Source organism: Felis catus, chromosome A3 (genome assembly GCF_018350175.1).
Source record: "Felis catus isolate Fca126 chromosome A3, F.catus_Fca126_mat1.0, whole genome shotgun sequence".
Classification (NCBI taxonomy): Eukaryota; Metazoa; Chordata; class Mammalia; order Carnivora; family Felidae; genus Felis; species Felis catus.
In genome coordinates this window covers 73,246,190-73,272,677 of record NC_058370.1, presented here as the reverse complement: position 1 = coordinate 73,272,677, position 26,488 = coordinate 73,246,190, and the positions used below count along the sequence as shown (strand labels likewise).

The window sequence follows — 26,488 nt, the reverse complement described above, 5'->3', positions numbered from 1 at the left end:
TTCTTTAGAGTTAGAAGGAAAGAGAAAACCCCAAACCAGTATGCAGAGATAATTAATGTTTATGCAAATGAATCACTAAACCAAGAAAACAAGGGAAATAAAAGGAACAAAATGAATTTTAATGGACATGTGCTGAAGCATGCCAACAGACAACACATCACTAGAGACAAACATCAAAAGCAAATCATAGCGCTATGACCATACATGTGACTCGCTCCCCCCCCCCCCCCCCCCCGCTCCCCACCCCCCAACATTGCTTCTCTTTAGCGATTAGTCCAGAGTGCTTTAGTGGCTGGGTACACCTGAGATCTTTAAATCAGGAGGTGAATGAGCATAAATGCAACGTGACAACTAGTAGCACAAGAAACACCTGATTGGTTTTCTAAGTGCATGAAGCAACACTATTTTCAAGTTCATTAACTTGAGTCTCTGCATCACAACTCAAAAGAATGAAAAGGCTTTTCTTTTTTCAATTATAATAAAAAATTTGTTCTGGCAAGCTACAAATTTAAAAATCTAGATAAAAATAGGCATGAGAACAAATGCCAAAAACATCATAGCACTCCTTCTCTGTGCTTACGTGGTTTTTTTTTCCTTTTTTTGTCTTCTGAATACAAAAAAGCATAAAATTGGGTGTTATTCCAGATGATATAAAATTTAAACATATATATATATATATGAAACATCACATATATACATATAGATCAATGACACACAGAATTTGGAGCCAGAAACACACATCAGGGCTCCCTAATGACCAAAAGATAAAGCAGTAGTTTTTTCTAAAATGAATTTTGGTGTGTTTAAGGCAGAGACCCAATAATGGTGCACACTACCCCCAGAACATAAGAAGCTTGGCATCTATCTATATACCCATCTACAGTTACAAGTAGATAGATATGTACATAGAAATAAGGAAAAACAAACAAGATGCTATATGATGTTATCCTGACAAAAGAAAAAAAAAAAGACATGCATCATGAAATGAAAAGACAAATCAGACTTAACTCATGGAAAACACATATCAAAACAGGTTTCTGATTTCACTAACATCTAAATATGGCAAATGAGCAAGTGACTGTCTCACAAGGCTTTGATGTAGTATGGATTTGGTTCTGTTCTGTCTTTATCAGTACCAGGAAATCCCCTCTTTCATAAGCTTTTATTCCTAAGGAATAGAATTTATGTTAAAACATATTCAATCCCTGCTGGTGGTCTGATAAATGCCATCCTAAAAGACTCCTTACTGAAGACCTCCACAAAAGGTCGTGAGAAAATGAAAAATAAATGAGAAGATCCATATGAGACATACAACGAAATTTGTCTACACAGACACTAAAATTACTCCTGAAGCCAAGCGGTGTCCAACGGCTCCCTAGGGGTGGTCCACCACATTCATGGTTCAAGTAATCAGGGTGAACCAGAAAGGCTTCTGTTCTGTTTGTTTGAAAAACTTAAACGGTCTGACACCCTGAAGTCATCAACTGAATGAAGAGGCCTGGAAGTCTGAGAGGCAGGCTTCCGAAACATGCTGAGAGCCACTGCCACCCGCCACGTTGGGCGTCACGGTGGTGCCGACAGTGATCAAGACGTGGGGGGCGCGGCAGAGGTCAAAAGGCACTTCACTCCTGAGGCTGGCTGCGTTATTTGCTGCAAGTAAGCCTAGAAGTCTCAATTCAGGTCTTGGCAGAAAAAAATGAGAGGAATTCATTTGGAAAAATAAATAATCCAAGGGTCTCAAAATCATTTCAGATTCTGCACCTAAAATTAATAGCGCTTCCCAAGTAGATCCAACCACACCCCCCTTTTCTTCCTTGCTCATTTTCAATGAATAAAGGCATCCTTCATGGAATGTGACACAGGTGACTTACAGTTTTAATCTTAGTACTAAGAGTCTCCTTCCTCTTATCCCAGTCTTCCTAGTTCCTATTCAACTATTGCAGGTTAATAACATCTGTAAAGGGGGCTCTGTGTAGTGCAGTATTGCACCCTGTTAGTATAACTGGATGTGTCATACCTGTCGGATTCTAGTTTTCTTCTTCATTTTGCTGTAATCTCATTTAATTTCAATTACTCATGTAAGGCTTTCGCTGTAAAATCTTAATAAAGTAAAAAGCTCACAATAAATAAACAAAAAATTAAGAATGTTGCTTTAAGGCAACTGAGCATCCATCATTAAAAGACCCAAATAAACATGAATTAAATGCAAACAAATATGAAACCAAGGAAGCCTACGAATTAAGGAAAATTTTAACACTGTGGGTGAAGTGGAAGCCAAAAGGTCAAACCAACAGGATTTGGAAAGAGTGGTTCTTGACAAATGGTAGTGAACTTCACAGTCCAGACCACGGCTGGTCACTGGCTGTCCGTCTGCTATTAAAGTTTTTGTAGTTTTGGTAGGTTTGAGAGCGGTAACTAACCCGTGGAGATCCCTGTTCAGTCGGCAAACCGTTCTGGGAAACTTGCTCTCCTTTTGAGGTATCCCTGTTAGGTAAAGTGGGGAAGGAGGACAGAGGAGGGAAGGGAGGGAGAGGGAGGAGAGGGAGAAAAACAGAGGATGAGAGAGAAGAACATCAGTCAACTTTATTATAGATTTTCTCTTAGAAAAACATACGCAACCCCCTTTTACATAACGTAATTTCTTTTTAAGAACTTCCCAAGTGTTCCAAACCAACTCTAGGTAGAGAATAAGACCACAGGCATGCTTTTTCTCCCCAATAAAGGCAGCATTCAGGGTTGGCATGGGGCTCTTACCACAACACAATAATTAGCTTTTCAGAAATAGACAATAATTTCTGTTCTTTACGTGAAGGACATTCAAAAAGTATCACCACATAATCACTGGCCTGAAATCTGGGTGGTTCACTCCATCCATTTAGTCACATGGAAATTCTGAGTGAGGGTGTGTTTGTGCGTGCATGTGCAGGCAGTTGAGTGAGCACTGTCCATGCTCCACTTCTGCTGCCTACACAGTAGCAATGTGACTGTGGATAAGTCCCTGTTCTCCAATGTCATCCTGGGGTGACTGCACGGATTCTAAGTACTCTACAGAATTAAGAGGAAGGGCATGTGGCAAGGCCTAGCATAGCACAAGCTTAAAAAAGATGCTCTCCAAACCTCACTTGACACTGAAACTAAGACTTGAGGAGGGCAGTCTGCCCATGACTCACCACTGCTGCTGGGACTCCATCTCCTCAGAAGCCTTCGTGCTCGGCTCAGGAGAGGGCGGCCGCCTCTTCCTCTCCTCTTCCTCTTGCTGTCTGCGCACTTCCAGTAACTCCAACTGAGAGAGAACACAATAATGTTCAGCAGAGCCCCAAACTTTGCTCCAATTAAGGAAAGCCTTCTAGAGGAACCCAGAAAGCCCTCCTGTCTGAGTTTTCCACACTGGATTACGCTGGACAACCAGAAACTCTAACATCCAGCAAGATGGCACTAGGATCACAGGATCTGCAGCTACAACCCCAAACTACTGCAAACAGAGATCTGCGTGACACACAGGCCTACTCCATGGGGTTTGCATGTCCCCTGGGACATGGGGTTTAATTTCTAAACCAACTATGCAGCTTTCAACTTCGTTTAGGAAGAAAGTACTTGAGCGTGAGCGTCCACGTTTAATTCCCATCAGAGCTCAAACACCAGACACAGAGCTACAATAAATCTCAAGGAGGCTTCTTGTGCTGTGGTAGGCATTTGTGTTCAGCTCAAACCCAAATAACACATAAACAAAAGCCACAGGGTAGTCTAATTGAAACTAAGCCATTCCATAAGCAGTATGTACATACTAAAAGTATTCCGTTTGACACAAAGTATGCAGGTATGTTTTAAGTCCCCAGACCTGTAGAAACCAGGAAGAACACCATTTTTGTACACCATAAAGGATCAGCTTTCTACCAGGAGTACAAGTGTCATAGGAGAGGAAATACCAGTGAGTAAGCCCTATTGTAAAGCTTTAATTTTAATGGTGACAGAAGAAACGATCAGGAATGGAGAGAATTTTCAATGGTTTGGGATCCAGCTATTACTTGACAGAAATTCTAATTCTGAAAACCTGAAGAAAACTGCAAGACTAACAAACTCACCTACAAAGCAAAGCTTTCATGAGATATAAGAAGAAAAACAGACCAAAAGAGAAAAGCAAAGCCCACTCAATCAATTCCCCGGCAGGTAGCTATCGTAAAAGTGATCACAAATCTAGGTATCCAGGAGTAACTTAGGGAGTAGTTGTCCTGGATAGTCTCCCAGGTCCTGGATCAAGAGAACAACCATTTCAGGAAGGTCCTCACTGTTTCTAAAAACAGAACAATAACATGAATTCTCTGGTCTAGGTGGTGAGCAGACAGAAGCAGCTGCCAATGGAAACCAACAAGCAAAGCACCCCCGGCATCCAGCAGTTACTTACCGTTGTCAGCCTTTCCAGGGCAGAGAACCTCTCGTCCCAGGTTGCTGCAGACTTTTCAAAAGCCTCGTGGCGCTTGATGAGCTTCTCCACCTCATCCACACTCTGGCCTATTTCTCGGCTGGATAGGTATGGCTCTTGTCCGAGCAGCCAGGCCTCGGCCACACTGGCGTCCCGTGAGAACTGGTGGACCTCCAAAACTGCACAGAGTACCAAGAGTGAGTGCTGGCCAGCAGGGTGACCTGGCAATCAGGGAGGGCACTGCCCTCTGGTGGCAGCTGCCCACACAACCAGTCTATAGTCTAAATCTGCGCTGTCCAGCAAAAATGTAATGTGACCGACATATCCAACTTTAACTTTTCTAGTAGCCACATAAAAAAATAAACTGATGAAATTTAGTAACAAGCGGGTCAAATTAAGAAGTATATTTTAGACAGCCTAATATATCAAACTAGTATCATTTCAACATATAAGCAGTATAAAAAAATTGAGAGATGTAACGTTTTTTCCTTACGCCTTTGATATCCAATGTACATTTTATACTTATAGCACCTCTCAATTTGGACCAGCTCCATTTCAAGCTCTCAAGAGTCACTTGTGGATGGCAGCTACCACATTGGACAGAGAATAGTGCAGGCCTAGAAGGTATGCTCTACTCACTCAGCCCTACACCAGTGAGACAAGCCTCAGAGCCCTGAAGGAATTCAGTCTACGCACAAAGACTAGGCTGATGAAGCAGGCATTCATCAACCAACCTTTCTGGGATGGTAGTTATAAGTTTTATTTTGAGGGGCTGAGAGGGAGGAAAGGATATGGGGAGTACTCTGGAAAGTGGGGACAATATGGGCTAAGGCTTCTGCTTTCCTCATTCTCAAAACATATAGACCAAATTCTCATCCAAAGAATGTTCAAGAGCAGAACTTCTTTTCCAAAAGAGGGCTCTAGCCCAAAGGGTAACGTGCCTTCATTTGGTATTTTATACACATTTTACAAAAGGCCTCCTGGGTTCTGTTTCTAGTGAGCACCCTTGGTGTCTGAGAATGGGGTTCTAGTACATGAACAGAGCCCAGAGCCCCACACATGCAGAATGGCAAAGTATGGCAAATAATGCTTGAGCTGGGCTACCTTCAGTGTTCATACCTATTATTAAATGCTATTCCCAATACTCTATGTTATAAACTCTGTGGTAGCTCACATATTCCTTTATAAAATCAGATGAAAATTACAATCTACCTCAGAGGTTCACTTGAATAAATGCAGAAAAATATATAAAACACTTAAAATAATGCCTAGCTCACTGCAAAACCTTTATAGTTGGTTGCGTTTGTTAAGTTACCAACCTTCTTCTAAGAACACCAGATATAAGAGGTAATCTGGCCAACTCTCTACCTTCTTGACTGCAGTAATAATTCCTCTTAAAGATAACTGGAGGAGGAAGGGACTTCAATCTGCACTCTTCTAGAGGGATACTGAGTTGTCATTTCCAGTCTGTTCCTAAAGAACACCCAAATCCCATTTACAACACTGAGATCAATCATGGGATAAACAGTAATAAATACACCCCAGGGAACAGGGAACTACTTAAAAATATTTAGCATGAAATGGTGAAATAAGGCATTAAAGAAGAAGTATTTAGAACTCCAGAAATCATTAACTGATAACATCACATCAAATCAATTAAAACAGGAAACTAAACTTGCATGCTTTCAACGGACACCCAAAAAGAATGGAAAAATTAAGTATGTCCTTACTCAGTCTTAACCATTCCCATCGGTCTTCCCACTTGTCAATCATTTCTTTTCTCTTTTCCGTCAACTGCAATAGCTTTTCCTTGATCTTGAGAAAAGAAGGACAACAGGGACAGCTTAACAGATTGTACCACATCCTCCTAACCTCCCCTTGATGGGCCACTTCAAAGAAGAAAATACATTTTCTGTAGAGACCACTACTAAGCCAGGGAGTATCTAAGGACTACTCAGTTAATTTGTGTACTGGAGAGAAAAACATGACAATGTGCCTTCCAGAAGGGACTGAGACGAAGGCTGGGCTCCACCCAAAGCTGCTATCATGAGGAGGCCAACAATGCACTGAGCCCTCTCCAGATTCTGGAGCTCCGGAGGGTAAACACACTCAGGAAGAGGGGGACAGTGAGAGGTGCAAAGCCCTGACTTCTTTGAGAGAACAACCTAACCTTTCATCAAGTGGGTCACACATGCTGACTCATCATTTACCCCTGTATTACCATCATTCTAACTGGAATTAGCAACCTTCCGCTAACAGCAAGCTGACCTAGAGGACATGTGACAGATAAGGAGTGGCACCCAGGGTGAGTACTGATGGAGGAGGTGACAGAGGATGGAACTCCAACCTGGGGCCCTCAGAAATTGTCTTCTGTGCCAGACTCATTGGCTCTGGGCCTAGAGTCTTCTTGTGTAACTATACCACACACACAGGAGAGCAGCAAGGAAGTTTGAAATACATGTAAGCATATCTATGTATGAATGCACATATATATTTCTCTGTGTGTGTGTACATGCATATACACATACATACACACTCACAAAAGAAAGTTATCTCATGTCTTAACACCAGCTGCACTCACCCCAGGGCCCTAAAGCAAACAGCTGTCCTACCTCCTCAGATGCATAGTGCTTCCTCGCCAGTAGGGATTTCCCAAGTTCAATGCAAGTTGTAAAGCTGTCATTACGAGCATCGATTTCAGCTTTGATACCTTGATGATTATTCATTAATAGTTCAACAGATGATACATCCCTAAAATTAGACAAATAATACCTCCTTTAGGAGATCAAGTTTTCCAAATAAATGTGCAGGTTTCAAAATACGTCATCAATTTCAAGGAACTGTTCACTAGCACAATATACAATGGTACAATATGACTTTCAGGTCTGATTTACAGTCTGAGCTTAGGCTGGGTCACTGAGTTAAAGCATAATAATGGACTAATTCAGGGCCAGTGATAAAAACCTAACATTTAGAATAAGGTTTCTCTCATCTGTGTGTGTGTGTGTGTGTGTGAGCACCTGAGTAATTCAAAAAGGTTTCCAGGCAGGTGCCAGGAAAACCACTGGATTTCTGTTCAAACTTTTGTACCTTAATGGGTTAGTGCCAAAGGTTCAGGACATGTTCAGAGCAGCAGATATATCCTCTCCTAATTCAGAGACATAAAGAGGTACCCAGAGCTGGAACCAGCTTAGAAATCAACAACTGTAGACCTGTGAGAACTTCTCATGGGTCAAAACCTAAAGTCCTGATCTGGGAAATACATATATATACACACACACACACACACACACACACACACATACATACATATATATATATATGTATATATATACGTGTATATATATATGTATATACATGTATATATATATGTGTATATATATATATGTATATATACATACACAGTAATAAGAATATTTCTTCTCTATTACACTGGGGGGTGGGGCTGGCAGGGGTCCACTGGAGTTGTGCATATACCTGCCTGTTCATCTATTAGCTTCTCTTCACTGCTTTGCATCAAACATGGCCAAAGAGAAGATCCCAAACAAATATTAAATAATCATCTCAAGATGCCATTTAAGCAGATGGTAAGGAATAAGAGACATCTTTTGTAACATGTATGAAAAGGGATAGAGTGGTTTTGAATCTAACAGATACAGAAAAAGAACTCAAAAAAAAGCCATCTCATTCCAATGATGAAGTAGAGCTAGTCATGCCCAAGGCATATGGCTGCTTGAAGCATGAGGCCCAGAGAGAGCAGGAAGGCAGCAGTGAGTGTGGAGCATGGGGATGGGGACATATAGAGGGCTTGAAAATACTGTGCCCTGTTTCCCTGGCAACTGTGTGCTAGAGACAGCTAAAGCAATGGAAGCTGTCCCAAACTGCCACCAATCCTGTTCTGGCCTTGAAGCTCTCCACAGAGGTCCCTGGTTCTCCTCCCACCCAAGAGGCCACGAAGGTTACCTTGGCTTCTCCTGGGCTTCAATCTGCCGGATGACGTCTTCCATCCACAGCATGAGGTCTCGTACCATGCTGAAGAAGCGGAACTTGTCCCCCGTGTCCACCAGCCGCACCCTGCGGCCCTCACAGGCATCCAGCAGGGACTTCCAGGCTTCCAGGACCTCATTCTCCCGCTTCTGGATGTCGTCAGCCTTGTCACCCGCGTAGGCTGCCTGTAGACGGGCCGCATCCTCCTGCAGCTGCCTGACCTGCAAAGCCACAGTGGGGAATGAGCCAGATCAGACAGGTGGGCCTTCTCTCCATTGCCCCACTGCTCCCTTCATGCACACCACATGCTGTTCTGCCTGCCCACTAATGGGACCACCAAGTCAAAACAGGGCCCTGCATCCCAACAGGCTCACAATTTCACCTACATTGGAAAAATCAAGTTCACTATAAATGTACTGGACTAGATTATTGAGTTCAGCGTAAACGGTGAGACAGTGAAATACTACAGGACTGTCTCTGGGCAGGACACCTTGGTTAGGTCTACTGGAGGTAGTCTGGGATGTAAAGACAGTACAGAAAGCACAAGGTACATACTCAAATATAGTAAAAAAACAAATTAGCATGTAATCTGTTCCTGCAGCGTACAGATGGTACTTTTATCATGAAACAGGAACTGCCATGAAGAATTCACTTTGAAAACAAGTTTTCCATTATTATGTGATGTTGCTCATGAAAACAACGTATGAATTATCTGTAAGAGTGCTCACATGTGACAGTTCAACTTGAAAAACAAAAATACAGAATCTAACATAGCTCAAAAAATTGACCGATGCAGGGGCACCTGGGTGGCTCAGTGCGCTAAGAATCTGACTCTTGATTTTGGCTCAGGCCATGATCTCACAGTTTGTGAGATCAAGCCACACTGGGCTCTGTACTGACAGAGTGGAGCCTACTTGGGATTCTATCTCTCCCTTTCTCTTTGCCCCTATCCTGCTCACACTCTCTCCCTCTCAAAATTAATTAAAAAAAAAAAAAAAAAAAAAGCTGACTGATGATGTCTAAGAAGGTGAAATTTTCACCAGCCGTATTTCAATAAAAACTTTGCAGAACAAGAAATGCAAATGGGTATTAGGAAAAGATGCTCCATGGAGATACTAGAATTTGTCATCTATTAGTTGGCAAAAATTCAAGTCTGATGATGTCTCTGCCAGTGAGCTGATTCACGAATGATAGGACAACGGTCTACAGCTCCTGCAGAAGGCATGGGCAGTATGTATCAAAATTACAAACATAGGTGCCTTCTGATATATGAGTCCACTTTGGGGAATTTATCCTGGATAGAGTTATGCACATTTAGGAAATGAAATATACATCATTCATTGTAGTAGTGTCTGCAAAAGCCTAAGACTGAAAATAAATGTTCATCAGTGAGAATCCGGTTGCATTAATAAGGCTCTTCCAGAGTCATGAAAAAGAATGAGTAAAGGCCCTACATACACATGAAAAGTGTTCCAGAATGATGGCTCTATCAAAAAAGCAAAGTGCAGACAGTGCACCTAAAATCTACTTTCTATGTGATAAAGGGGGAAAACAAGGATCAGCTTTCACCTTCTTTTGAGGAGGGGATGGAATGGAGATAGGCTTTTACAAGAGAAAGTAGATTTTTCTCTTACACATTAGTAGTGCTGTACTGCATACAACATCTAATTAAAAATACATACATATGGGGGAATAGACATTCAATCTTTATTTACTGAGGCTATGTAATCAAAGTTCGCAGACAACTGTCATCCAGGACTGCAGGAGCCTTTAGAGGTCTGTGAGGGGAGTATGCCGGTAAGTATCACCTGGGGATGTATGTGGGGAGAAAAGGAGCAGGGATGGACAACACTGGGGCTTTCAGGGAGGAAGATACTGACCCGGACCACACAAAAGGACTTTAGGTGGTGGGAGGTTAAGGAAAACAAATTTCTACAAAAGATTCAGTGAAGTTTGTTTTCCCTGATGATCTGATTTTCATATCCTGACTTCTGCAAATCTACAATTATGGCTCAGGTATAATTCAAATTACAATGAGCAAGTTCCTAAGAAATTATTGAAAAGCTAATTTCCTATATAACTAACCAAATCTTTCCCTACAGTTAAAAAAGCCCAAACAAAAACCCAAAATCTCTTCCTGTGCCTCTGGCTGTTTTAAAACAAAACAATCCAAAACCAACCAAGCGAACAAAAAACAAGGTGGAGGAGGGATGGCAAAAGTGAAAATTCCCACACAAATGAACCACTGCTTTAAGAAGACACTGAAGACCACCACTGCATGCAAATGTCCTAAGGCTCCAGTGCAGAATGGAGTGGGCCGGTGTGAGGGTTAAAGGGCCAGGAAAGAAACACCAATGGCTTCTGGGAGCCTGCACCAAGTGCCTTCCCTCTATTCTGATTCTGTTACAATAAACTGGATTGGGTCGACATTTGCAGAAGGGGCATGCGTACTATTAGAAATGCAAATGGCCTCATCCAGCAGGTATCGTGAGGTGGAGACTCTCAAGACTCAAGGGAGTGTACTCCTGTCCACCCTCAAGATGAGATGGGCACCCTCATCAGTCTGAGTCTCACAAGGTGAAGGGATTTAATGAAGAAAATAAGAGAGCAACTCCATCATCTCTGGGGTCTGCTGAAGTTCTAAAACTAAGTGATTTTTACAGGTACAGAGGAAAGACCTCCTGTTGGTAAGATGTGTTCTAGCTCTGCCTCTAGGGATCTCAGAGGTTCTCCCAGTCAGAGAACACTTACAGAGCTCTCACAGGGACGTATCTTTTGCAAACAACATCTCAATCCTCAAAGCATTAGGGAATGGAAGCCTAGAGAGGTAAATTAAACTTGCAGTGATACAGAGCAGCAGGCCCGGTTCAAACTAGCATCTGCCCCTCTACGGGGGGCCTTACTCCAAACACAGGTGAGACTGCATTGTTATGGATCCTCATTCATTCACGTGGTGCTCCAGGACCTCATGTGCAATGAAAGCCTCTGAATGTGAAGCTGACAAGTTGTCACAGAGCTGGGGAGTCCTCCAGCTCTGAAGGAAAGATTGGAAACGCTTAAGGTACATGGTAGACCCTCCTAAATTCTGCTTCATACAGACCCTCGGCCACTCCATGTACCTATTTTCAAATATTTCCTCAATACGTTCTATCTCCTTGGTGGAAAAGCTAAAGTCACTTAATATACATGGAGCCCCATGCACAACCCCAACTGTGATCTGTTTCTAGTAGGTGAGAAGACAATGGTGGTAAAGGTGGTTCCTCCAGAGAAAACCCGAAAGCAGACCAAAGAATGGTAAGGACAATGGCACTGGATAGGGGTCAAGCCCATAGTCAAATTTTGACCATGTGTTTTCAGAAATAAAGATTCACTGGTACGCAGTCATGCTCCTTCATTTTCGTATTGTCTAGAGCAGCCTATGCTACAATAGCCACGCTGAGTATTTGCAACAGGGACCATGTATCCCACAAAGCTGAAAATATTTACCATCTGCGCTTCTATGGAAGAAGTTAGCCGATCCATGCCCTGGATTACCAACGTGCTCTTAACAGACAAGAACAAAACTCCTAATCTACTCTGGGCTGGTATCTTTAATAGAACTGCCTTCTTTTTTAGAACTATGAAGTTTAGGAGAAAAAGATACAATTTATTTTTCATCTAAAAGTCAGAAGACTGAACAAGACACTGTGCAGAGATTAGAGAGGGAACTAAAGCATGATTATACTATAAGTTCTTACTGCTATACTGTTACCACTTTGTCAAACATCTTTTAAAGAAAGTCTTGGTGTTAGGCATTTCAGACAGGGGCAGTGGGGAGACCAGGCATATTAAAGCATTAGACTCTTGTTTTCCCTCTTTCCAGACATATAACTCAGACCCTGATGGATGGAAAATAATAAGATATTATTTTAGAAATTATTCTGGGTGAATACACTAACATAGTACTAATTCTTGCTGAGAAGGTCTATAACTTGCAAATGTTTGCAGGTGCATCTGGTTTGTTTATTTTAATTGTGGGGATATTCACTTAATAATGTCTGTACATGTGTCAAACTGAGAATTTTATGGACTGAATTCTCCTAAATGGAGCATTATAACAATGTGTGTGTAGAGGTGTGTGTGTTTAATTTGGGCAATTCTTTGACGCATGTTTTGAGGAGCCAAGGAATGGAGAGAGATCCTTAGTGATGCACAAAGATGCTCCCCACCACCCATGGGCATCTCCCTAACCCACCTGAGTGCCCAGAGCCTGGATGTCATGCTCAAACGTGGTGTGCATTCTCTGTAAGGTCTCCACTGTGTTCTGATCTCTCCCAAGCTCCTCGGGGAGTTTCTTGTGTTTGTCCTGTATGCGCCCAAAGATCTCCTTGGCATCATGGTAAAACTTGTGCAGTTCATAAGAGGCGGCGAGAATCTGTGTTCTCGTGTCGATGAGCTCCAGGAGGTCAGCCCAGGCTTCGTTGAGCCCATCCTTCCACTCGGCGATGGTGGCGGCATCCGAATGACCAGAGTTGATGAGCTCATCTGCCATGTGATTGACTGTGTCCACACGCTCCTGTCCAATGTTCCCTGTGTCTCTGGCAAATTCCCGGAATCGTTCTTGTAACATCTGAAACAGGAATAAGCACGAAGAAAATCGGTAAGACTACTATGAACATTTTATTTCTTGATCACATGAATGTCCTTTGGAAAGAAACAATATGCGTGATGTCACAGGTCTTAGCTCTAAAACTCAAATCAGGCTTCCTTCCTGCCCTCTGTCGCAGAGCAAGGCCCTGGCTCCATCTCCTTTCACTACTGGAGAAAGGCATGGAGAGGTCAGACAAGCTAAGTCAGAGTTTGCCTGGCAATAAAAAGCTGAGCTGGAACTAAACCCCGTGACCCCTGATCTGAGTCCAGGGTGTCCAATGTGCTCACAGATAAGGAGTCAAGCAAGCACCCCTGCCCAGTGCACCCTGCATGGCCACCCCTGCTCTGCCCAGGGTACTTGCCGTGACATGCTCGTAGTCCTGCCCCAACTCATGCGACCCTGCGACCACCTCCCTCTCAGCGATCCACTGCTCCAGGTCGTCCACCTCCCGGTTGAGCTGGAAGAGCCTGTGCCTCTCGTCCAGCTTGCCCCTCCGCTCTTCGGCCAGGTCTTTCAGACCCGCGTACAGCTTGTCCACTTTGGACTGCCGCATGCTGATGCGCTCACTGGAAACGGGGGTGGGAGGGGCAACAGGTAAAGGACCTTAAATGTCAAATTTTCTTCAGGGAGAAAACAAGTGAAGGGAAAATGCCAAGAAAACATCTTACATAAAATTTCTCAAAGGAAACTTCCGATTCACCTATTTGGCCTAAAAAATAAAACTCTGAAATTTGACGAGTAATGAAGAGCCAACACATAAAAAAAAAAAAAAAACAGTAATTAAGGCTGATGGCCATCCTGTGATGACTGGGGGAGGTGGCGAGGAGGAGAAACCCTAACTCTCTGCACTGCTGGCTCTGTTAAGTCAGGATTTCCTTTGACATTACAAGTTAATGAAAAATCCAGGAGCTATCTTCCTCTCTCAAGAACCATGCTACTTAAGGGACAAAAGATAACCCTGTCTGGCACACACCTCCACCTTCTCTGGGGTGTATGCTCTCCCCTGCCACTCCTGTCAAGTGGGTCATGGGAGTACTGCATGCCCCTCCCTCCAGCTCCCTGCCCCCCTGCCCCCTCCCCCCTCCATGACTGTCTTGTAACAGGAAATCAAAGAGACAAGGACTTCTTGATGCCGGTCCCTAGAGACTAGGAAGGCCACTTTCCTGGGACTTCTATCATGAATACATGAAGGACCCCCTACACCAACACAGCCACCACTGACTGCATCTTCAACCTGCCTTAGTTACCACACAAAGCCGATTCTCTTCCTGAGTTACGAAGGCAGTTACATAGCAAGCCTAAGATAACTGCCATTAAAGTCAACCTGTGAACATGGTATAAAATTGGCAAGTACCACACACATATCTTCTGTAATTCCCAACGTGCTTGAAGGACTTGACATGCAAGAGTGAGGAAGCGGTATCATCCTGCTCTTTGTGGGAGCTCAATTATTTTACAGGTCTGTGCATTCTTGTTCACCGCTCCTGCTCAAGCTCATCATTTTCCTAAACTGGATGACTTTCAACCCAAGGGTAGGTTTTGATAACTTGTATCTATGCAAATCAATTTGTAGTTTTGCCTCATGACACCAATAATTTTTCAAGAGGGCCTAGGCTCACAAGAGATATTTAAACCACAAGAGCAATTTCCTAATGTAATAATAGTTCACCCTTCCCATTCAGCACAGACCTGTTGGGTCTATTTTAAAAATGCTTCCCAAAGACCTACATCACCAGTTACTCAATGCTGTCATCCATTTCCTTTGGCATTGGGACAGAATAAGAGACCCTCGCTGGGAAGAACCAATAGGCCAATCTCTTGATAAAATAGTACTCACCTTTCCGGATGGCTGTCAGCCACCAGGGCCCGGCTGGTCTTAGAGAGCTGATGCACGGTCTCTGCATAGTCCTCCACGGCTTGTTCCAGAATCTGGTGCTTCTTCAACATGGAGACGGCGCTCTGCTCATCCTGCAAAGATGGGGTCACAACCACAGTCGCCCCCTCTGACTGACACCACCTTAAGGCAAGACCAGCTGACTGCATCATGGGTGGAAGGAAGAATCATCAGAAAGAACAAAACCATAAGGAGCATCAATATGAACTGGACTGTATGCACGTGGGAGGCCTCTGTGAAAGACGAACACGAGGATCACACAGAATGAGTGAGACCCCTCTGAGGTACAGGGTAAAGCCCAGGAAACCAAGTGTATCCTGGCTGGCTGAGACTCCTCACAGTCTAACACCTGTGTAGATGACTGCATCTTGGAACTCTAAAAACTTTCAAATTGTCTTAAAAGCATCTTGTAAAGTTTAGGTGATTCTATTAATTAAAGAGAGCAAAAAGGACTCTAGCAAATATCTATTTAAAAAAAAAAAGAAGGAAAAAACGAGAAGAGAAACTCAGTCTTAATGACATGTCAGGACTCACACAAGAAGATTCTGTGTCAAGAGGAAATAGCCAGATTCCAGCCACCTTAATGCATGTGGTGCCCTCCCACCTGTGACACTTGAAGGCAACAATGAAATGTTTCACAAAGACACAGCCACCGGCAGAAAACAAGCTCGGGGTCTGAGATGGAGGCTCTTAGGGAAAAGCTGGAAACGTCTCTCACCTTGGCCTTCTCCTCAGACATCATGTACAGCTCTTGCTCACTCATCCATGCCTCAGCCTCAGCAGCATCGAAGTAGTACTGCTGGGCCCTGTGCGCCTCCTCAAGCCGCCTGTGGCGCTTCTCGGTCTCCTCAATGAGGAGACCCCATAGCTCCTTGAGGTCAGCGAGCCTCCGTCGAATGGCTTCGGCGTTGAGGCTGCTGCTGTCGGTGACAATGTTCTGGCTCCTCTCAAAGATGTCATCAATGCGAGGCTGGTGCCCCTGGATTTCTTTCTGGAGGGTCTGTGGGAACGGGGAACACACAAAAAAGGCTTGCTGAGCCGCAATGGCAGGCTGTTTCATGAGGGCCAAGGGGAAATAGTGAACCTTCAAAGCTCTCACACATTCTCTGCTCTGTAATTTGGAGCAATTATTTATCAGACTGAGCTAGCCCAAGCAGAAATGCTTACCTGATTTTTCTTTATTAACAGCTGCACAGTCTGGAGGTTGTGGCCATGATCTGTGGAAGTTGCCAAAGGCATCCTCTCTCCAACCCACAACTGGAAAAAATTACAAATTTAGATGGTCAGGACCACTCAAAAAGAACAAATACTTGATGCAAACAAAAGTGCAATAGAAGATTAGCAGGGAGGCCAGCTTGAGAGAGAAGGCGTATTCGATCCCACTGGGAAGGGCTGCCCGAGGAGCCTGCCCTTCTTGCCCAGTACAAGGTGAGGGCTAGTCTTTCAAAGCTTACTTCATCCTCACTGCTGGATCCCCTCGAGTCCTCACCCTTAATTTATTTTTAAAACTACTATTCTAGGGGCAGTAAAAGCCTAGAACATCTTTAGAATGTCAAAGAGAACAGTAGAGTTGCATTTTGTATGAATATATAAAAGCATGGGCTTTCATAGCCCAACTCACCAATGCAGCCCAAAGTGAGTCTAACAAAGAAGCAAGAATGTCCTAATTAAGGCAGGACAGGTAAGGAAGTTTATGGAAAAGCCCCTTGCATAGTGATGGTCTACTTACAATCTCATCCTCCACATCCCTGTTGAACTGATGGATCTCTTTAGAGGCCAGCAGATTATGCTTTCTTTCATTCAAGGGCTCCAGCAGTTCCATGAACTTGGTCTGCACAGTGAGGCGCTTGCTGTCCACCTCGTCAGTGCTCTTCCCCTCCTGACTCAGGGCCTGGGCCTGGCTCTGGAGCTCCTCGATCTCCTTCTTCCGCACCTCCATCTGGTTCTCCAGCATCTGAGAACAGAAAACAGACCAACTGTCACACCGGAGACAAGGGAAAACACACACAGTCCACAGTCCTATAAAATGTTTGTTTTGAGCACTGGCCAAAATGGAAGACCGAATATTAATTTATATAATGGAGAGCCCAAGAAAGGATTCTTAACATCTATGAAACAATCATTAATCCCTTCCCAGGATTTTTAAACTCAGGAACAACACTCGAGTTTATCCAGGAATTCAGAAGGCAAATGACAAGAGAAACAAGAATTAATTACGGGAAAGGACAGTCTTCATCTGCTTGTTCAGATGCCATAACGGTGCTGGAAACCCATTTAACCATCAGGAAAAGGTAATGGAACTTAAGGTTCCAGTTCTTTTAGGCAAAAGGAATAGCTAATGTCATCATCATCTCTCAATTTCTTCAATCAGGAGGCTGATTATTCTTTTTCTTAAATACTGGATCAGCAGGTGAAAACATACTAACTGCTTATCTACATGAGGAGAATGAGCCAAAGTGAAAGCAGAGGAGTCTCAGTCAGGGAACGACACACTGGGAATACCATACGCTAACGGTTGAGAAACAGGGGGGTCCCCTCTGGGAACAAATGGGCTCCTTTCTTAGGTAAGGCAGTAAACAGCCATGAGTAAAAACTACCTGTAGCAAAGCTCCTTAATGCATAATAGTGTAGCCAAATAACTGCATCAGTTAGCAAAGGGAAGGGTGGGGATCACTCTGAAGAAACAGGCTTCAGCACTCAGCAAAGACACTTCCACATTGACTGGTTCAAAGCAGAACCATTGGGCTGGGGACTTGGCTGCACAAGGCAAAGCAAGCCAGGGAAGCCACTGGAAGCTTCTGCCACCAACCTGCTTTTCCTCAACCTCACTGAAGCTGTTTTCTTGCCAGTGTGAAGTAAATTCATTCGCCTTTAGAATGCTCTACCATGACGTCCAAAAAACAAGTACATAAATAAAATTTATGATCCAAAAAGTACCCTGACCAACTCAGATAACTGATACATACCCACTAGATGTTATAGAGCAAAGTATGTGAAAAGGATTTCCCTGTGTAAACCTCAGAACTGAATGAAATGCATATTTACTCAACTATTAAATGGTGATACTATCCATCAACTAAGATGATGACGATAAAAAGAAAAGCACTGCCATGCACGGACACCCAATATTTCTACTAATATGTATCTTTCCAGTTGATTCTGGAAATGTCCCATGACGCTGTCAAGACAAACACTATGCTGGGTTAAAACCCCTCACAGAGAAGGCAGGTGGTTGAGAACACAGTAGTGAGTTAGGGCTATAAGGATGATGGCAATGAAACAGAAAGAGGCCCGAGTATGTGGCTGCCTCGCCCACTTGCCTGTTGCTTTTTAAGCAGGATGTTGACGCTGGTAAGGTCTTTGCCATAGTCATCAGACTGAATCTGACTCTCCAGGCCGTGCAGCCATTTGTCCAGATCTGCACAGCTCTGGGTGAAAAGTTCAGCCTTGTTTGCATCAAAGAGCCGCTGGGCCTTGGTCTGGGTGGTGGACTCGAGGACTTCCCACATGTTATGTAAACCAGTGAGTTTTTCCTTTACCACAGCTTCCGTCTCAGGCTTTTCTGAAATGAGCTGCATTCCTTCCTGGAAAACATCAACAAATACAGTTTGCTAGAGAACAAAGGGCAATGTGAGAAACAACCCTACGATATTTAATCTGTGATTCACCTATTCATTCACATAAGGTTATGGCTTAATAAAATGGACAAGGGCCTAGTCTATGTACACTACACGGCTTTCCAAAGAGTGCAGCAAGAAATGACTGTTGCATGATGAAATACTTTCAACAGGGGCAACGGGAAAGTGCTAATGACTTATGACTTCCACTGCACTTGGCTCCCGAAGATGGTAACACATCACTTTAACCATTAAGAATCTGAAACAATATAAAAAGTCTGAGGAAAAGAAGGAAGGGTGGGGAACTTCACCTTCATGTTCAGTTATGCTGCAGAGAATCTCCCTGTGCCAAGATGATACATACTAAGTTACCATAGTGCCTGGTCACACAAGAAAAATCGAGGAAACTGAAAATACGTAATATTTCTAAATTCTGTGTAAATCATCAGTCTCTGTCACAGTCCAGGACACATGCTGTGATCAAGTAAGTGGGACTCTGCCCAGGAGGCTCACAGCCCATCATCTGCAGCAGGTGAGAAACAAATCGAACAACTAGTACTTACTAAAAGACAAATCAAGGATTTTGAACCACAACTGGTTGGGTTTCTGCTGTTCTCCCTTCTAGCAGGTTAAAGCTGGCATTTGGTTTAGTGGGAGAGGCCCCGCTTCTGGCAGGGTAACTTCTGTATGGGATCAGATGGGACTTAAAAATGCAGGAGAATGTGCTGAAGAGAAGAGCTCGTTTCCCACCTGGTTCATTTTCTTGCCATGGCCACACCACCCAAATGGGAGTCTCATCCAACATTTTAACTCACCTTCTCAATTTTGTCAAGCCATTCTTTGTTGGATGCAAGTTCTGCCATAAATGCTTGATGTTTTAACCATTTACTGTGCAGATTTCTGGCTTCATCGTAAGACATGTCCTGGGCAGTAAGCATCTTTTCATTGATCCAAAGAGATAACTAGGAAAAACAAAAATCAGAAAAATGTCAGAGATTGTAATCACAGACATCAGCCTTTTTTCTGCCTGGAAAGAGTTGTGTTATGTTGTACTACACATACTGCATGTTTCCATGTCAACTGACAACCAAATATTTACTTTACAACTCTGACCCGTCATGACAGGTTATCTCCATTGTACGGGAGATGTACCTGAGCCTTGCTCCAAAGTATCTAATGTTAAATCCATAGGTACAAAAAGCTCTCTGAGCCAGCCTTCGAAGGGTTTGGCACGCACAACCAGCCTTTCCCCTAAAGGCTTGTGTTTAAAATTCTGCCCTAACCAGTCCAAGTCACTTCTTTTTCTTCCAAATACTTGTGCCAGCTATACCATGTTAATCGTGATTAACTGTCTTTTACTTTATTCGGTAATCTTTTTATCCTTTTAGTTCTTTCTATTACATATTAAAAAGACCAAACACAAAACCCCACTCTTTGATCCCTCCCCTCCCTTCACAGCGTATCTATGGGAATGCCAAAAAAGCATAAATAACTTGCTCACTGTAGGAGCAAGGCAACAATGATGCCCTCTTAAAGTTTCCTTCAAGTTTCAGTCACCTTCACCCTTTTTTCTATAGCCTCTATTTCTCTAAAGAGCCTTCCATTCAGACCGAGAACACTCCACAGGATTTGATTTTGAGACCCAACATGTCTACTTGGATCTGAACTCTGCAAAGCATCACAAAGCCTGCCAGCTGCTGACAGATCTAAGAAGGGAGTTCTCTCACGAGGCTTGGGGTGGGAGGCAGCCCAACGCGAGGCCCTGGACACACTTCTCTTGCTGGCTTTCATCCCAATTTGCTCGGCTCCTTACTGCCTGCCTGTAGTTGGCCATGCCAGGTCCTAATTCCTACCCCATACACAGCACTAACCCGGGAAGAGCTTTTTGTTTGCCCAAGAGAAATATACACAAAGGAATGTAGGATCAGGCCAGAATCAGAAGCAAAGGTCTTCAGAGACCATGTCCCTTCTCCTGTGTGACCATAAGAAGCCCACTTCTTACACCAGTCGCTGCCAAAACAAATTTGCACCCTCATGGTCCAATCTTCAAGGTTTAGAGATTTCTGTGCCAATCTCCAAGGCATAGAAAACCAAAAGAACACTTAAAGGATCAACATTTCTAAGACCATTCACTCACACTCGGGGCTACTGCTGGGAAAGGCTTCCCTGCAAATGTGTTTAAATAGCAAGTCTGTTCTTTAAAAACAATGTCAAGGAGGCTGACACAGGTCACAGGAGCACCCTTGGATCTGAAGGTGGGTGAACTCCCAGTCACCATCTCTACTTTCTCAGCATATTCACCCACTCTCTGTACAGAAGGGGGTGGAGGTAGAAAGCAAAAGGTAGTGAGATCTTAGTTGTTATTCTTTATTGAGGTGAAAAACCAGTAAATCTCATAAAGCCCTTTGTAAGCTAGGACCACAGATTGGTTACACAACAGAGACAGTAAACTTCCTACTTTAAAAGAATTATCTATTTTCCAGTTACCTGAGTAGGCAAAACCTGAAATACTATGGCCATTCATTCGGTCCAAGGGGGAAAGAGGTTAAAAGGAAACCAAATGGTAAAATTTTCCCCGTGTTCCACATACACACAGATTATACACAATAGAAGGCATTTATCCAAAGTGCAAAGGACATTCACATATTTTCGCTATTCATAACCACCTACCCAGAGAGATTAAAAAAAAAAAAAAGAGCTACATAAAAATCAGAGGCTTATAAACAAATCTGCTCTTTGCTGAACATCATCCTACAGATAAAGCATCATGCGATACAGCACAATGAAATGGATCTATGGAACTTGCTAGTTCATCAACCCTTCATCAGCACTCTGGAATCAGAACTGCAGTTATTATTTGTGGGCATTTACAAAGGTCATTTAAGAATATACTCATTCTCTGCAGAAAAGAACACTGTGCAGATTGGAAAAGGATAGGAAAAATGCTTTGATCACTGAATCAAGCTTTCCAAAGCAAAGCAACGGAACTTGCTATCCCTGGTGCCACATGAGTCTAGCTTTACTGCCCTCTTAAAAAAACACATCAATTTCTGAAAACAGGAGTTATGGTATGAGAGAATAAAACAGAAAAGCAGTAACTTCTAAATCATTTTCCAGGAATACACATCAAAATAACGCTACAAAAATTATGATGTTCTTTATATCCCCATCTACAGCTGGGGATAGGGGAGCCCCTGCAATAAATTTCCCCATCTAGGCAGTGGTTAATGGGAGTGGCAACCAAGGCAGATCTCACAACTCCTGCCTGCTCCAGCCAAGGCACTACAAGGAAGGGACTATGACAGGGACAACTTGGATTCCCTAGACTTGGACGATACCAGTAGCCAGCAATGGTACTAATTCTGACCTCTGGGTGCTCTCTAAGTTTCTAGAAGCATAGAAGGTAGATTTTCAAATGCAAAGCTAGTCCATACACAAACTCCATTCTCAGAGATCCTGGCTTAAAACGTACGTATTTTAATGATGCTGAATGATGCAGAGCTCACGGCCAAAGAAAACTACATACCAATGCTTTGCTTGCACTTCTACACCAGGGTTTTGGAGCCCCCAAACCTGCCCTAAATTCTGTCACTACACAGAAACTGTACATGCTGATGTGGGAGGGATTGCACCCCCCACCCCCAGCATCTATGGTTATACTAACTTTTTATTATTTATTTTTAGAGAGAGAGAGAGCACAAAGGGGAGGAGATGGGGGGACAGTGAGACAGAATCTTAAGCAAGCTCTATGCTTAGCTCAGAGCCCAATGTAGGGCTCAATCCCACGACCCTGGGATCATGACCTGAATCGAAATTGAGTCAGATGATCAACAAACTGAGCCACCCAGACACCCCTAGATGTACTTTTTTTGTTTTAACGTTTATTTATTTTGAGAGAGAGAGAGAGAGAGAAAGTGAGTGTGGATGAGAGCGTGCATGTGAGTGGGGAAGAGGCAAAGAGAGGGAGACAGAAAATCCCAAGCAGGCTCCCTGCTGTCAGCACACAGCCCAATGAGAGGCTCAATATCATGAACCATCATGACCTGAGCCAAAATCAAGAGTTGGACACCTAACCTACCAAGCCACCCAAGCGCCCTGAGTTGTAGTAACTTAATGAGGCTAGAAAGAAAGGCTAAAACAGGAAGACTCAGCAGAGCAGTCACAAAGAGACCTGCACATCATTCCCAGGATGTAAGAACGCAGCCAAAACCTTTCTGCACATAGGGGAAATCCCACTAGGACTGAGCCCTTGAGGCATGCCCAGCAGTCACTGGTGCATGTTAAGGAGTGAACTACTTGTAACCAAGGGTGCTAATTTAGAACAAGTGCTAACAAAGCTCTAATGACCTAGTAAGACCATTTCCTGTGATTCTACTGGGAAGGACTATTATTTTACCCACTTACTTTTCCCATGTTTCTACTTATGAATCCACACATGTGTAAATGGAAAATAGGGAAACTCCAAATGGATTTCTTTCAAGGGTTCCTCTCGCCTCCTCACCTCCTGCTCATTTTCCAGCATTCTTGTTCCCAAATTTAACCTAGGTTTCACCATGCTGAGGTTCATAACTTTCATCTCATTAAACTTGCCTTTTAAGCAAGAGTATGGAATCCTACTGGCTCCCCGCTTCCCCCTATATGGGCTGAGGTTAAAATGAGTCATCGATGGTACTACAAGGGAAACATCAAGGGATAATACAGGGACCTCCAATGTGTGGAAGGCACAGCCCAGGCTACGGACATCTCCTGACCCCTCCAATGAGTAAGAGTCACTTGGTATTCACTATGGCACAACATGTGGCCCAATACAGCTAACTTCAGATCCCATTACTCTCCTCTATGTCCCGTCCGGGGACACAAATACCTCTTTAAATAAGCATCCTATCCAAATGGGTTATTAATGCTTGGGTGCCACTTGAAGAGGCATTCCTGTTTTCTGCTTGTCTGGCTCCAGGCAAATCCCCCAGAGACCTAGATTCATCAGAGTGGCACAGAAAACTGACAGACCCTGAGCTACACAGTTTAGGGGCTTTCCTTCTGAAGGTTTAGCTGCTGGAGCATATTGCAAGATTCAGAGTCAGACAGCAGCTGAATGGATATGAAGGATCGCTTCTGTCACACGCGATCTAACGCGACTGCTATTAGGGCTGTATTACTTCTAACACACAGCCACACATTTGCATGCAAGGTGTTGTGATGATTTCAGTCACATTCTTTGCACACGACCCGATCCCGTCCCCACACCCTCCGATACCCTTCCCCCAAGGCCCCTGCAGCTTCTCTTGGATATTCTTCATCCCATTTCTGCCTCCGAGTGGATTTAACCTAATAAACCAGAGAGAATAGAGTCTCACTGTTATTCTCCGGCAGAGAGAAAAAAATGCAATGTGCTCCTGAACTCACACATGTGAAGGCAGCCAGATGCTTTTCTCCAACTAGCTTGGAGAGAGACTGCATTTTTCTGGCTAACTTTAGCTTTCCAAGTTTGTTTGTGCACATATCAGGGGAGCATGAAATAGTATGAGAATCATCAGATTAATACCACATGTTAAAACTCACAAGTTTGAAATCAGGAGTGCTGCTCTTGGCATGTTAGACATGTATTCAAGGAGCTTGAAAGATGGTTATTTCAAAGTCTTCAGTGAGTAAGAAACTCAGTCTGTATTTTTTAAATATTTGCTTTTTACCTAGATAGCCAGTTCCAGTACTCCTTAGTTCTTTCCTTCCATACCAGTAAGCGTGTATTACTTTAAATAGTTAAAACACGGCAGTAAATGCATTTACAATACAGAATATCCTAGGGTGTCACTGCCTTCGACAACTGAAATGTTCTAGATCTGCACTGTCCAACGTGGCAGCTGCTAATCACAGTTGGCTAATAGATGTGATAGAAGACAGAAGAGCTACACCTTGATATGTACAAAAGAAATAGCCCCATGTGTGGCTAGGGTCCACTGTCATGGATAGCAGAGTTCTGGACTATTCTAGATTAGAAGAATCTAGTTATTCTAAGTGGTAGCTTGCAGGCTGGAGAACTGATGAGAACTGCCACACTGCCCCAGCAGGAAACAATGAATTTCTGGGCCTTGATTAATTTTATAATTCAAGGGCTCTTCTGTTAAGTGCTCTGGATCTCCTCAGAAGCAAGGAAGGGAGGCATACCTCCTGACAATCTTGCAGGAATTTCTGAAGATCCCGGTTGTCCTTCAAACGCATCAGAAGCTCGCTGGCTGCCTCGCGATTCTTCCTATGTCTGTTTATAATAATAACAAAAATAACTTTTAAAAAAGGAGACAGAGAATCTTGAAATACTGATTTTACAACTCAATGTCTTTCCTGGGTTTCTATATATGACGACAGCGGTATGCCTGTACGGTTTTAATTATGTCAAAAAGGCAAGATAAACGAGAGAATTTAGCATCCTCCAAATGAGTAAGCCACGGTACGAGAGACCAAAATACTGTCCAAGCCACAAAACAGGCAGAAGAGGCTGTCAAATGAGCCATATAAGTCCAATGCTTCCTAATCTGGTGCTGGGGGGAAAAATCTGATCATGTACTGTGTACAAATCTCCATTTGGGGCACTGAAGGAAAATTTGAAACTTACCTTTAAGACACTGGACTAAGAAATTATAGACAACCATACAACCGGCTTTAAATTAATGTCTCCTAAATAAATATTCTGTCATCCTGAGAAAAACTCCCTCCAAATGACAATTAACCAAGAATGAAAATTTTGAGACCTGTAAGATTATTTATCTACTAAATCCCACTTTATTAACAGGTAAGGGTAACCAAGGTTTAATGCAGCTAAAGCACAAAACCTTAAGCAAAATTGGTAGGAGCTGCTGAACTTGGTGAACAGCAAGGGAAATGGTGTGCTCACTCCCCACCCTGAATGCCCACACTTCGCACACAACGATGAGGCTCCAGAACTTAGCAGCAGACTTCCCTCATGTGCCCGGTGGCTTAGGCTCACCAGAGATGGTGAAGAACAGCCATGTGAATACTGGGAGTGCCAGGAGAAGGATGGCCTTGACACAGTTCTGCGGCAACAGGGGAGAGCCACAGCACACCAAGAATCAAGCAGTGTCATTCTAATACGGCTTCCCTGATATTCCCGAGGAACCTAAGCCCAGCCAGCCAGCCAGCCAGCCAGCCAGCCAGTGAAGGACATTAACTGGGGGAGATGAGGATGCTGGGTTTCCATTCTGATTCTCAAAGTCATCTCCTGCTGCATTTGCCTGGGCAAGGTCTCTCTGGTTCGGCCCCCATGGAAGGAGGAAGAAGACCACGACCTGATTCTCTATGATGCCCAGAAAGAGCAGCTCAGGGAGCACTAGCTGCTGACTGACTTTCAAGAACCCTCCTTGGGAGCAAGAAAGATCATACAGCCATGCCGTGAGTCACACAAGCTCTCAGTGAGTGCTGGTGGAACAAGGAACCATGGCAACACTGCCGCTACCACGTGTCTGGGGAACGGAAGGAAGGGCTCTCAGCTCCTACAGGCGCCAGTGACGACAGAACAACTGGAATGATATGAGCCGAAGTAATGCTGCCAGGTATATGCTAGTTACATAAAATCACTTTCTAATTTTTTATTTTTAGTTGAAAGGGGTTTTATAGCTTCAGAAACGGGTCTTAGTATGTTTAATCACTTAGGTAAAATGCAAAAATAGAAAAATACTTCTTAAATAATGCTAAATGGAAAGTGTATGCATGTTCAGTGGCACAATTAGAAAGCAGAAACTGAAATGGCAGGTGCTACAGGTGAGATTCATGGCTGTAGCTTCTCTCCCAACATTTTTAACATTCTGTTGTTTTCATAACAAAAAATAAAGGCCAAATCCTCTTAACTGCAGTGATATCCTTTCTCGGATACCAAAAATTAAAAAAAAAAAAAAATCATTTAAAGACTGTTAGTGTATTTGGGCTAAAGG

General features: G+C 43.4%; 1 protein-coding gene across 4 annotated transcripts in view; it reads right to left on the bottom strand.

The window, feature by feature from the left end:
* The window catches only part of SPTBN1 (spectrin beta, non-erythrocytic 1), a 199,863-nt gene that overhangs the window by 12,627 nt on the left and 160,748 nt on the right, over positions 1–26,488 (bottom strand). For 3 of the 4 annotated variants that reach the window (XM_023251677.2, XM_023251678.2, XM_023251679.2), the window contains 15 exons: positions 24,711–24,801; positions 19,364–19,510; positions 18,252–18,515; positions 16,661–16,885; positions 16,099–16,188; positions 15,650–15,931; positions 14,875–15,005; positions 13,399–13,603; positions 12,642–13,016; positions 8,384–8,628; positions 7,033–7,171; positions 6,151–6,235; positions 4,403–4,599; positions 3,171–3,283; positions 2,421–2,484 (listed from right to left, as the gene is read on the bottom strand). In XM_023251677.2, the coding sequence (XP_023107445.1) occupies positions 2,421–2,484; positions 3,171–3,283; positions 4,403–4,599; positions 6,151–6,235; positions 7,033–7,171; positions 8,384–8,628; positions 12,642–13,016; positions 13,399–13,603; positions 14,875–15,005; positions 15,650–15,931; positions 16,099–16,188; positions 16,661–16,885; positions 18,252–18,515; positions 19,364–19,510; positions 24,711–24,801 (2,653 nt within the window). Of the gene's footprint in view, positions 1–943; positions 2,485–3,170; positions 3,284–4,402; positions 4,600–6,150; positions 6,236–7,032; positions 7,172–8,383; positions 8,629–12,641; positions 13,017–13,398; positions 13,604–14,874; positions 15,006–15,649; positions 15,932–16,098; positions 16,189–16,660; positions 16,886–18,251; positions 18,516–19,363; positions 19,511–24,710; positions 24,802–26,488 lie in introns of those variants that run through there. The other variant, XM_003983998.6, reaches the window with a different exon arrangement.